General features: G+C 36.0%; 1 protein-coding gene and 1 non-coding gene across 2 annotated transcripts in view; one reads left to right on the forward strand and one right to left on the reverse strand.

Annotated features, from left to right (window-relative positions):
- LOC150090601 (minichromosome maintenance domain-containing protein 2-like) overlaps positions 1 to 12,874 on the reverse strand; it is a 45,727-nt gene that overhangs the window by 20,606 nt on the left and 12,247 nt on the right. The window contains exons 9-10 of the mRNA XM_090386768.1: positions 9,234 to 9,287; positions 2,031 to 2,120 (exon numbers count right to left, since the gene is read on the reverse strand). Coding sequence (XP_090242894.1) covers positions 2,031 to 2,120; positions 9,234 to 9,287 — 144 coding nt within the window. The remainder of the gene's footprint in view (positions 1 to 2,030; positions 2,121 to 9,233; positions 9,288 to 12,874) is intronic.
- On the forward strand, positions 11,330 to 11,401 carry TRNAQ-UUG (transfer RNA glutamine (anticodon UUG)). The gene has a single exon. It is a non-coding gene; the product is annotated as a tRNA-Gln (tRNA).

The following is a 12,874-nucleotide window of genomic DNA, read 5'->3' on the forward strand; positions in this document are numbered from 1 at the left end:
GCAATAAAATTATTGATGGTGTTGGCTAGCGGGGATCATAACGGTACAGTCATTTTATAGACTTGTGTGCGTAGTTATAATGCGTAATGCACCCAAAGTTAGCAACATACATTTTATTTCTATTCGATATATCAAAGAAGAGATTTGCACGTCTTAGGAGTTTGCACAAACTATTTTTTTTTAAACAAAGAGGAAGTTAATTTCAAATTTATTGAACGGTTGTAATAAAACTAGCACAGTACATAAAAAGAGTGGCAACTTTATTAGGTACACCTACTTAATAGCGAGTAGGGGCCCTCCTCCCTTATCTCTCACACAGTTTGGATTCGCTATGGCATGCACAAAGCGAATCGAAACGTAACACAGGCATACTGGTGCATGCTCACTCAATTGCTTTCCATAGTGCAAATTGGATAGTTGCGTATCTCTACTCCGAAGAGCTTGTTCTGTTTCATTCGACAGCTGCTCAATTGGATTGAGATCTGGTGAATGGGAAAGCCACTGCATTAGTTTGAATTCATTTTCATATTCCAGGATCCAGTTCTGTACAATTCTGTTCTTGTAACATGACGAATAATCCTGCTGGAATAAAGCATTCGCAGATGAATAAACACTCCCCATGCTATTACTTCGCCGCCATGAATCTGAATTGTTGAAACCTGGCGGTATGGGTCCATGGGCTCATGCTGTTTTCGTAGAATATCGGTCCTCTCCCATCATCGTGAAACAGAAAGAAACGGGATTCGTCAGGCTAGACGACGTTCTTCCACTGTTGATATTCTTGAGGCCACTGTAACCTTCTTGTTTTCTTTAGAAAACAGGCCTTGTGCTTCGGGTTGCACATAATCCAAGTTTCTTGCGACGACTGACTAGCTGGTTAAAATAAATTTATTAAAATAAATAAATGATATATACATAAGATAAAACAAATATAAAATGAAATAAAATAGCGTTAAAATACAATAAGATAAAAGTGTTAAAATATAATATAATAAAAGCGTTAAAATACATAGAAGCTTTCGAGGCGAAGCGCCTCTTCATCAGAGGCTGATGAAGTACTCTGAAGGAGTTTTGATATATAGATTATCTTACAGAGGTTAAATGATAAAAGCTGAAAGTATAATATGGCCCAAAAGAAAACAGACCGATAGGTACCAGCAAGTATTACAACGCGCATGCGCTCTATCTGAACCTTATAACTTTATAAAACAAATCTATTACTTTGTTATGTGTACTATTGTATTGAAGTGCATGAAAGAGCAATGAATATCTATGAAAAGATGTTTATCGTACAATTGATGAGCCAAGCCTTAAAGAGGCAAGAATGGCGTCTGAAAATGAGTCCGAAAACAGCCTCCCGCAAATCTAACAGCATAGATGCTAGTGACTAAGTTCCATCAAACTAGAAGCGCGTTGAGTGCGCAGGTCACTCAGGAAGGAAGCGACGTGTTACCGACAAAGCGTCTTCTGAAAAAATTCTGAAGTTTCCAATGAAAAGACTTCACCCTATTACCAAAGGATTGCAAGCGAAAAGAACTTCGCTCCTGAGCAATGGTGTACCCAGGATTTTATTATGGAGGTTACAGGTCTTTGAAACTTTGTTACCCTTCGCTAAATTTGATATATTTATGGCAGCTAGAGATTTGTAACCAGAAGACCTGAGGGTTGAGGCCATAATTTTTGGCCAAAAATAATAGTCAGATCTGTCTATTATAGTGGTCTGATTCGACTGAAATCGAATATCAAATGAAAAACTGTTACAGAGAATAACAGGGACCGAAAAAAAGATAAAACTGAAAACAGAAGCAAAAAATATATAAATTTATATGGGAAGAAATTAAACATAAACAAACTGAATAACATTATCTGAGAAAAGAGATAACCTGCAGTTTGAACACGTAGAAGAGTTAATAGACAAAATGAAAGAAAAGAAACGTATCTGACTGAAGCAGAATGAAACTTTTCAAGTAATTTTTTTCAGCCACTTTTATGACTAATATAATTTTTATAAAGATTTTCTACTACCTTACCTTGACAGATCGTATCTTGGTTTGCTTTACTCATTAACGAAATGTCATTGAGTAGACAAATTCCTTCTGAAGCAAGCACTAAGGATCCACCTAAGGAAAAAATGCTTATTCAAACTTTACGAAAAATCATTACGCGTATCTTGTACTCTGCTTGACAAAAATGACAGAACAAAATGGTTTTATTTGATGTAATAGGCGTCTCCCAGCATGCAAATTCCGAGTATCCAATAGAAATCGATCTATCACCTAGAGTCGCAATTCATTCATGCCTATAAAAACACGGGTTGCGACCATATCACTTCTATAGTAGCCAGGATGGCAAGTCATTGTCGTTTCGATGATTTTTTGAGATGGCAGGCCGTTGGACGATTTGAAGCGGAGGTGGAACGTTGGCTTAATGTGTCGTCTAGGTACCAAGGAAGCAGTTTCAGGAGACAGGAACCATTATAAGAAGAGCTGGCAAAGGTCGCCCGAGGACTACATCAACCGGAACTGATCGCTCTCTGGCTCTAACAGCAAGATAGAACCTTACGATATGCCCTGTTATTAACTGTCTCTTGAGGTTGTTGCAGCACAGGTAAAAACATTTCCAACCAGACTGTGTTAACAAGGCTCAATTCAAACAGGATTCTACTCAAAGAAGACAGTAGTTTGTAACCCATTAACCCCAAACCACTGCAGGGCTCGTCGAAACTGGTGCAATGAACATGTGATTTGGAGCCCTGACAAATGAAGTACAGTTCTGTTCTCTGATAAGTCCCGTTTTATCCTACAAACAGATTATAGGCGTTATTTCATATTGAGAGAACGAGGAATGCGGCACCATCCTTCCAACATCAGAGAAAGGGACACTTACGACGGAGGCGGTTTGCACGTGTGGGACGGAATAATGATCAACGGCCGCATCCCCTGTTCATGGTTTTGAGAGAGGTATCGTAACTACCCAGAGATACCGAGAACATCCTCGAACCCTATGTGCGACTTTTTAGGGGCGCGGTTGGCTCAAATTTTCATTTCATGGACGACAACGCCACTGCACATAAAGCTGAAGTGATGGAGGAACATCTTGAAACAGAAGATATCTTACAACTGCCGTGGCCAGCACGATCAGCGGACTTAAATCCGATCGAACATGTGTGAAACGCCCCTGAGCATTGCATTGCATGCCGATAGCCAACTCCTTGGTCACTTGGTGGTTGTCTGCGCTGGTGGAAGAATGGGATTTGTTGCCACAGAATCTTATATACACCCTTATATTGAGCATGGTTCAGGCCTGTTTAGCCGTTTTAATGGATCATACACCGTACTGATGCCATGTGACCATATTTTCGAGCATATTGTATAGACTTTTGTGATGTGACCTTTTTGGTAATTCTTATACAACCCCTATAAATGTCCCTTATAGCTGTCCGCAGTTTCTCGCTGTCTTCGCATTTCATCTTTATTCTATGGTACATCACCATACCAAATTTTGTCCTGCTTAATTGCAAGCTGCACGAGTTACACCATGTTTTCTACGAGTTCTGTTAATTTTATTGAGCAGTGTATAATCATAGTGATTTATCTCTGGCAAGTGATTAACATTCAAACAATTGAGCAAATACTTATATGATTTTAATCTTAAAAGTACTTCCGAAAGAAAACTCAAGTTTCTTATATTCAAAATAAGACCTCAACAACATATGGAGAAATTTGTTGTTTTTCGAGTATGTTTCAAAATGTAACAATGCTGTATTTCGATCATAATTTCAATTTTTTTTTTGGATCTTTCCCTCCAGTTCATTTCAATGACGTAAATCTGCCACTGTTTCTACAGAAAGAACGTTTTAATACAGTGGGTGACAGATCGGGTTTATAAGGAAACTAGGAAGGAGTAAATATGAACTATTGGTGTTCTCTGCTGGCTATATTTTTACAATTCCCTTGATAGGAAAATCTCCATCTAGCTGATTGCTGGAGTTGAGAAGAATGGAAATTATTTGAAGCATCTTGACAATCGACTCCAAATTTTCCTGATGCGAAACTGAAAGAAGGCGTTTTCGTTGAGCTAATTTGAAGGAACGATCACCACAGTTCAAAAAGGAACGTCATTTATTGTAGTCTCATGTAGACTTTTTCTTCAGAAAACCTTGGTTCCATTAGCGAAGAACAGAATGGGTGATTCCATTAAGACATTAATGAGATGGAAAGGAATACCAAGGAAGAAAGGAAGAAGGTAATCTATGATGTTAATGTCCAGTCTTTGTCTTTGAAAAGGAATATATCTGGAATATTCAGGGTAGCATTTCCATTAGGCTTTGAGCCTTAGGCCCACGAAAAACAAGGAACCAAAAAAATATAATTCAAATGGAATTCAATGATTTAATTCAAACAATAAAATTCTTCAAACTAATTTTTAAACACAGATTTCTAACATAAATTTTTTCTTCAGCTTTTGCTGTTAAGTGCAATAACACACGATCTTTGAATAGCCCGGGGTTCAAGCCCCTGACTACTAAATACGGTAGATTTGTCAACCGGCACTTGACCAGCGTGGCAGATTATGGTCCATTTCCCTCAATATGAGGAGGCTTCCATCCTTCAGTGGATTGATAGTGGCTGCAGTTTTAGGGCTTACGAATACCAAACGAAGGCTACCGGGGGTCTATTAACACCTAAATACCTATAATTTATTGCAAGAAGTCATGAAAATCGGCAAAAACGTTCACTTTGTATCATTATTCTTCACTTTAATTGAATTTTCCATTATATTATTAAAAAATTCGCAAATTTTTATTGAGATAACTTAAATAAATTTTACAACTGAACACGCTTTCCACTATTCCAATTTGTGGCAAACCCTTAACTGATGCAAAAAATGGATGCCAATTAGAATCGTAATCCCAATCAATAAGTTTTTGCACATCTGTATCATTATTATATATCTTAAATCGAAAGCTTTTAGACATTTTCAAAAATAAATACCAGAATTTGTGCGCTAAAATAGGAATAACGTACCTAAAATGCAGCAAGTTTCTGTTCCATGGAAATCTTTGCGAATAATTCCGGCCAGAGGGGTGGTCGAAGAATGACGGAATCCAACAGTGACAAAATTATAGCAATAATTCAAAAGACGTGAAACGTGAAGGGTGTCTTTCGTGATAACTAATATTGACATGCCTTTCCTTGAATTCTAGAAAGAAATGTAACGATAGCATTCTGTAACTAAGCCGTACATAGTACAAGGGCTGTTTGAAAAGTAAGGCAACAGCTGCAGCACTCGAACTCGGGTATTTTCCACCCGGTGTGGGGAGGAAGGCAATTCTACCAACTGTGGTACCTAAGACGCAAGAAAAATGACTTCCTTATTTGAAATTCTGATCAATGACGAATTGCGCCCAATTATTCGATTTCTAAACGTTATTAGGAACAAAATCTACAGTAATTCATCAGAAACTACGAGAAGGGTGTGGTCCAACAGCCATGTTATGCCCAATATATAATTATGATGCAAAATTGTTCATAAAAATGCTTATCAGCATAACGTAATCAATTTTGGGATACATCTTCGTAATAGAATTCTTATTCTGCTGTCTTCGCAGTTGCTGTCGAAGTCATATAGAAACAGAAAATACAGAAACACATTACTAAATATCTAAACTTACCAATCTGTAAACTATACAGGGAGAAATGTTTTCAATTTCTTCAATTATAATGTGTTACTTTACTTTTCAAACAGCCCTCATGATTGTGTGTGAGTATATATATATATATATATATATATATATATATATATATATAATAAGAAATTATGGATAATTATATATATATATATATATATATATATATATATATAGCCCCTAAAACAGTAATTAATAAAATAAACAAAATATTATTACCAAAATTATTGCTATTTATTATAACAGGATATTGAATGGTATACGCTATCAAGGGTAATTCAATATTCAATACAACTCAACTATAGTAAGATTGTATAGTAAGTAATTAATAGGGTATTCAAGGATTCAAGTACTATTGCTATCTTATTTCTTCCCCCACTTCCTCTATTTTAGCCTTAGCTTATTAGAAATCGAACTGATTCCGGATGATAGAGGATACCTTCAAGTTTTTATTCACCAACCAGGAAATGTGCACTGCAGCAGATGGCAGCCTAACGGCAAAAACTAAAAATGGCAGAATCATGGTTTTGTCGTCGATTCATAGCTTCTATACGAGCTTTACTTATATGTATTTACTTTACTTTACTTATATGAAGGTTTCATCTTCAGATGGTGACAACTACATTACACACTATTGATCTCGACATATTAAGCTCACAACTGGCACTTCATTTACCAGGGCTTTGCGTATCATGAGTGTGTGGCTGGTTTTAGGAAAACCTTCTTCGTACCAGCTCCACTGCGCCTTCACTGATTTTTTGTTCAGCCACCACTCTAGGATGATCGCACAAACAAGCTTTCTTTATGAATATTCTTCACCATTTCAGAACTGCAGGTCTATTTGGTGGCTTCTTTTTAGACTGTGTTTTTAATCCTCTCAGAAACTCTGAATATATAAAAAAACATGTTTTTAATAAATGAAAGAAGAAAATGATTTTATGAACGTTCATTAATTACTTCATAATTTTTTTAAATAATTTACCTGACCATTTGTGGATAGAATACTTAACAAGAGTCCAAGCTTCAAACGGAAAAATGTTCCTGGAATTACAATTTTACCTAAGTAAAACAAAGAATTTTTTTTAAAAAAATCATTTTATAATTATAATAATTATTTAAAATAAAATTATGCTTATTTTAAATCAGAAATGCCAAATATCAAATGAATAAATGTCAGGAAAACTGCAAGGACATCGGGAGTGAGGATGTCTAAGGAAAGTTCAAGGTCTACCAAGAGTTTCACTGTAACTTAGGATGGCCGCTGCATGGCTTTAACAGCTAGATCTGAGATGGAGATGACAGCCAGCCAGCCAGCTCTCTTGAACTCTGAGTTACCACAAGAACGACAGTTCCTACCCATTCACCATCTTTCATCTTCCACCTGACATTATGGGAAATGTCAACACTTTAACACAATATTTGGGAATGCCACGTGTTTCAGCCAAGTTTGTGTGCATTGCATCCTTACTGATGATAACAGACAGTAGCCAATTGTCGCATGTCTAGATCTTCATCAACTTGCTGTTAACCCACAATTTATTTCGCCTATGGTTACTAGTCACGAACCATGGGTTCGTGACTAGAAACCATAGGGAAAAATATGGCTATGACCTAGAAACAAAGCTTAGTCTTATTAATGGAAAACTCCATCTTCCACTGGACTTTAGACATGGGTTCATTATGAATTTATCCTTCATGGTGAAACAATGAGGGATAAATTCATAATTTTTCCCTTATTGTTTTTTATATACTTGTCTGCCATAATCTCGCCGTTACACCTTTTTTTTAGAGGTGAGAAGAGTTTGATGGTACCATAGGTTGGGCCTCCGATGGTACGGAATGTTATCTCGTGGAAGGGACTGCACGAACCCAGAAAAATTACCTACGGATTCGGGATTAAATTCATTAAAGACAGTATGCGCGCAGCCATGGAAATGTTTAGATGATGATTTTGGAAAATGATTTTAGATCATTTAAGATAATTTAAATATCGAAAGCATTTCCATATAATCTTTGAGAACACAACATATAGTGGAGTTACAGACCAAAAATAATGCTACAGTTCTGTTTTTAAGACAATTGCGTAAATTTTTGTATTCACATCTTGATGGAATTTAACAAGATGAATCCAGATATCATTTTAAACTCTGAAACACGAAAATCATGCAAGATATAAAAGTGCACGACAGCAGACACCACTCGTTTCCAATGCGGGCGGTATGATTAGGTTTTCTCTTTGTGTATAATGCAACGTAGCCATTTTGAAAATTCGGGAGAATTGATGGCCCTGGATAGGATGATGTCAGGAAAACTGCAAGAATATCGGAGGTGGGGATGTCTATGGAAAGTTCAAAAAAAGGCCCTGGTTCAAATCCCGTCGATGACACGAAGAATTTTAGTGGGTTTTTTCACTCCGTGGCTGAGTTAGTCGGTCTCAGGCGTAGATAGCAAGATTTTTACCCCAGAAAGTGGGGTTTTTTCGTCCAGCAAACAGGCATATCGACCAGAGAACGCACGCAATATACAGACAAAATAAATATATGGGTAGTAATCGTTTACATGGAACCCTAATATCATAATTTTTTTACGACATTATCTATTTCTCGATAACTAATAATGTCCAGAGTGCTAGTCATTACATTTCTATGATGTAATGCATAGAGTGGTTTTGTTCCTTGCACTTCTGCCCTCAAAAGCCTGCCAGAATTGGTGCAGACAGCATCATCTCTGGAGCCAAGACCAATGGGACACTTTTTTTCTTTATAGATGAGTCGTTTTCAGTCTTGAATATTATTCTGGATGTCTTCTTATCCATCTGACATTATGGAAAAGTGTTCGACATCGTAGTGCCGTCTAATGTTCTGGGGAGATATTTTGATGAACGGTTGCATCGATTTGCATATCAAAAAACAGATCTAAAAAAGATATAGAAATTTCATCTCTATATTTTTTTTAGATCTGTCCAAGGCTCTTCAGAGGTGCAAAAAATCTGAATTCATTTTCATGGACTTTCATGGACATAAATTCATTTCAATTTCCTCAGAGTATATTCTTTGAATTGAGTAATCAGCTAGATCTCCGGACCCAAATTCGATTTTGACCATGTCGGCAATGTTTTTAGGAGGCGGTGGAATACGTACGTCGTCTTCCTTTTAGAACCTTCAGTGCCTTAAAAGCTTCCTTAGAGAAGGGGTGGAAGGATTATTACCATAAGGTCCTATCATTTTTCTTGTAAACAGCATTCCAGGGTTATTTGTCAGTGGTGATCCCACTTCTTATTAAACACCAGAATTATGCAGGACTGCTCTCTCATGAGCGTTATTCAGAAATATAGAGATATATTTCGCTTAAAACTCTACATAACTGAGTGTTATAAAAATACACTTTCAGAAGATTTGATCGAATTCCACCAGGTACATATTTTTCTCGCTATCTTAAATTTTGTGGTTGTAGCATAATTTTTCGATTCTAATAAGATACACACTCGTATCACAATAGTAAAATTTATAGCCTTCATCTTTACATAAGTATAGCTTCAACTTACTGGCAAATAGATAGGACATTGTTATCCCAAAGTTCCAAGGAGTATCCATCTTACCTAAAGTAACAAAATATAATGCATAAGAAACAGAATTTCAGGAATTAAAAATGCTAAGCAGATCAAAATGAAACAAGAAAAATCTATAATACTATATTTCATCTAATTTTCATATCCATTCGATGGGATCTGATTTCAAATTAGAATAGTAAATTTGATATATTCGCTTCCTTTTTTTGGCTTCTTTTTCACATTCTGGCAACTCTGTATGCGGATTCATCTTCAGTTGAAAAAGAAAACAAAAACAAAAAGGTTAAATCAGAATGCTTACGCTAAGGGGTGTATAACCAAAGTTCATAGTTTTTAGTTACCGGTATTTGAATTAACAAAACTATTTCCATGAAAGTCCAAATATTTCTATGAATCCCAATTGGCATTGCAGCAACTGTTTGCAACAATAGGGATTTGGCTCTGAAATTGCCTATGGTGGCAAACTTAATCGATTGCTTGCAACTTTAATACACGTATATTGAAATGATTTTTTTGTGAGTATAGAGTGAATAGCAATTTTTTTACCATAATTTAAAGGCAGCATGAACGTGTAGAATTAGCATGAACCAAAGAACAAAGACGAAGTTTGTTGAAGCAGAAAAATAATAACAATAAAATAAAAAATAATAATAAATAAATAAATAATAACATTTCTGTTATACTCCAGGACAGTCATACGATCAGAGATTCCCCCAGATAAAATTACTTTAAGGAAAAATCTAATAAAACAAGGTCCATCGTAAGCAGATTTACACAAAACTTTTTCCCGTCATAAGAGGTAAAGATTTTGGTTCCAGAAGGTAAGAAGATTGGTGCATCTGTTGCTAGTGGAAATCTTGTTCTTTTAACAAAATAAGAGGTGAAATAAATCGATGCCCCTGTGCTAACTGCCTAAGTAAATCCCTGAGGAAAATTAAACCTCTGACTCCTTTCTTGCAAAAAAGGATTGTAATTAATGGATTTTCTTCAGAGTGATTTAAAGTTTAAAGTCAGAAGTGGGGTTCCCCAAGGATCGGTTCTTGGACCACGGTTGTTTCTGATTTTCATAAACGACATCGGTATGATTTATTGCACAGTATCCTGTACAGATATGGAGGTCATAGTCTGGCTATATAAGGCAATTGTAAGACCATATTTGGAATACCGTATGGAGCACAGTGGTATCGTCACCGTCTTCCCCACACCGGGTGGAAAAGGACCGGGTTCGAATCCCATCGATGACGCGAGGAATTCTAGTGGGGTTTTTTCACTCCGTGGCTGAGTTAGTCGGTCTCAGGCATAGATAGCAAGGTTTTTTCCCCAGAAACTGGGATTTTTTCGTCCAACAAACAGGCAAATCGACCAGAGAACCCACGCAATTTACAGACAAAATAAATATATGGGTAGCTGTAATCATTTACAGGAGACCATAATATCAATCATCATGTGAGGAGGGAAAGAAATAATTTGTATTTTATCTACTCGTCTTTTTTTTTCTGCCAGTGCGGCAAAAGTCTGTGGCTTTCTTGGCACTATATTACTATTACTATTACTAAAAAAAAAAAAGGAGTTATTTGTGTATCCGGTATTTCCCCAGGGGAGGGCTATTTTAAACTAAATATATCTGGATATTATTGAAAATAGTTTGTTTTTTTTTTATCAGGCTGCTAAAAATCCATTCATAGACGCTGGTAAGGGAATTATATGTCACCTTGATTTTTATTGGTTAAACGGCAAATGGTAAAATTTTAATAAATTTGCCTATTACTGGTTGTGGTGACTGCAATGTACACTCGTAGATGTGTATAATATACTTTTTATTTTTCTGTACTTAATTATTTTTATTAATTTTAAGATCGGCATTGAAAATACAAAGTCTTCTTCTCATATTGCCATTTTAGGCTAAGTTAGAAGGATGAATAGAAAATCTTATAGTTAATGAAATAGATATCCCTCACACCATCTTTCACCTCCTCCAGAGAACGTCAAGGTTACCAAACGTAACCTAAATCAACTATCTGAAAGATTAGTTTATAAGTATATTATCTATTAATCGATAATTCAACGCAGGTGGTTCTATGGTGTAATGGTTAGCACTTTGGACTTTGAATCCAGCGATCCGAGTTCAAATCTCGGTAGAACCTAAAAGTACTTTTTCTTTTCTTCACTTTGTTAGCAATGCCATAAAAAGTACGATTTCGTAGACAAGGATGGCTTTTATCTTCTTAAAAGCGCAAATAAAACTTCGAAGTGGTCAAAATTCCTTTTTAAAATGAAATAATAAAAATAAAAATAAAATGTAACACCAGATTTACTAATCATGAAGGAACTTCATGAGGTTATAGTTTTCCTTATAAGGATTCATTCTTTCCAGCGAGCGCTTCTTAGTTATTTTTAAATATTTTATATCTAATGAGAGATTAGTTCAGATGACAAATAGTGTTTGGCTTCTTGTATATCAAGCCCATTGAATATGAAAGATGCAGTTTATAGACACGTCATAGTTTCTTTGGCACTTATTCAAAAACAATCCAAAGTACATTTAGCGATAGTAAACAATATCCCCTTACAAATCGAATCAAATTAAAATATATTATATTGCAGTTTTATTTTCCCAGATCTAAAATGCAAAGAATCGTGTAGAGAAGGGTTACTACTAGAAAAAAATACCGGAGAAAATACTGTTTTCTTAAATTTCGTTTACTTTAAGAAACGAGTATCGTAGAAACTTCTCTAAAATAAGGGGGCGAGTTAGGAGGTATTTTTTTTTTTATTAACGGCACAACTGTACAATTTCGAGTTCGTTTTCTACAATGGAACTCCTTTGGAAAGGCACAGCTGAAGTCCAGAATTTATTTCCTAATAGTCCTAATATGGACCGGCTTCCACATATAATAAAATGTAGTGGAGGCTTCCAGGGCTATAAGATGTCGAAGTTTTTAGATATTTCAATAATTATTCTCGCACCAAAATGAAACCAGTAGTCCGCACTAGTCCAAATGGAAGAATGGAAGTAGTTTCATTGATTTTCTTTGAAGAAGAAAATCAATAAAACTACTCTTAGTAAAACTATTCTCAATAAAGTCTCCTGGGTATAAAAGTAATAAAATAAAGATCTATTCCTCATCTGGAACCAAAGACTTTTGTTTTAATTTTAAAAGCTTTAGAGCAAAGTATTATGCAGCCGCGTGGAAAATAAAGCAAGAAATTATCAGGATTTATCACCTACGACTGATCATACAGTGTATGATCAGGTTCATTAATCCTATTACTCTTCATTCTTCTACTTTCTCAGCAGACCAACCTTTTCAAGAAACACCTACACCGGAACACTGCCTTCGGTGGATCAACAAAATCCAAATCGGAGAAGCCACTGCCTCAAAGGAAAAGAAATCTGTTCTCCACCATCGTGTTGATGGTGGAGAAAAGATTTCTTTTCTCCACCTTAGAGACGGATTCTTACTTTACTACGAAAAGTAAGAATCCGTCCAGTCACATACCCTTGATGGCCTAGTTACGTATCCTCTCGTTACGTATCCTTGATGTCCCGAAATCGGCGAAGATTTTACCTATTCTAAACAAAGACCATCGCTTCCTCACATAAATATGCTCCACAG

This window comes from Mastigoproctus giganteus, chromosome 1 (assembly GCF_048544385.1).
Source record: "Mastigoproctus giganteus isolate SK-2022 chromosome 1, ASM4854438v1, whole genome shotgun sequence".
Taxonomy (NCBI): domain Eukaryota; kingdom Metazoa; phylum Arthropoda; class Arachnida; order Uropygi; family Thelyphonidae; genus Mastigoproctus; species Mastigoproctus giganteus.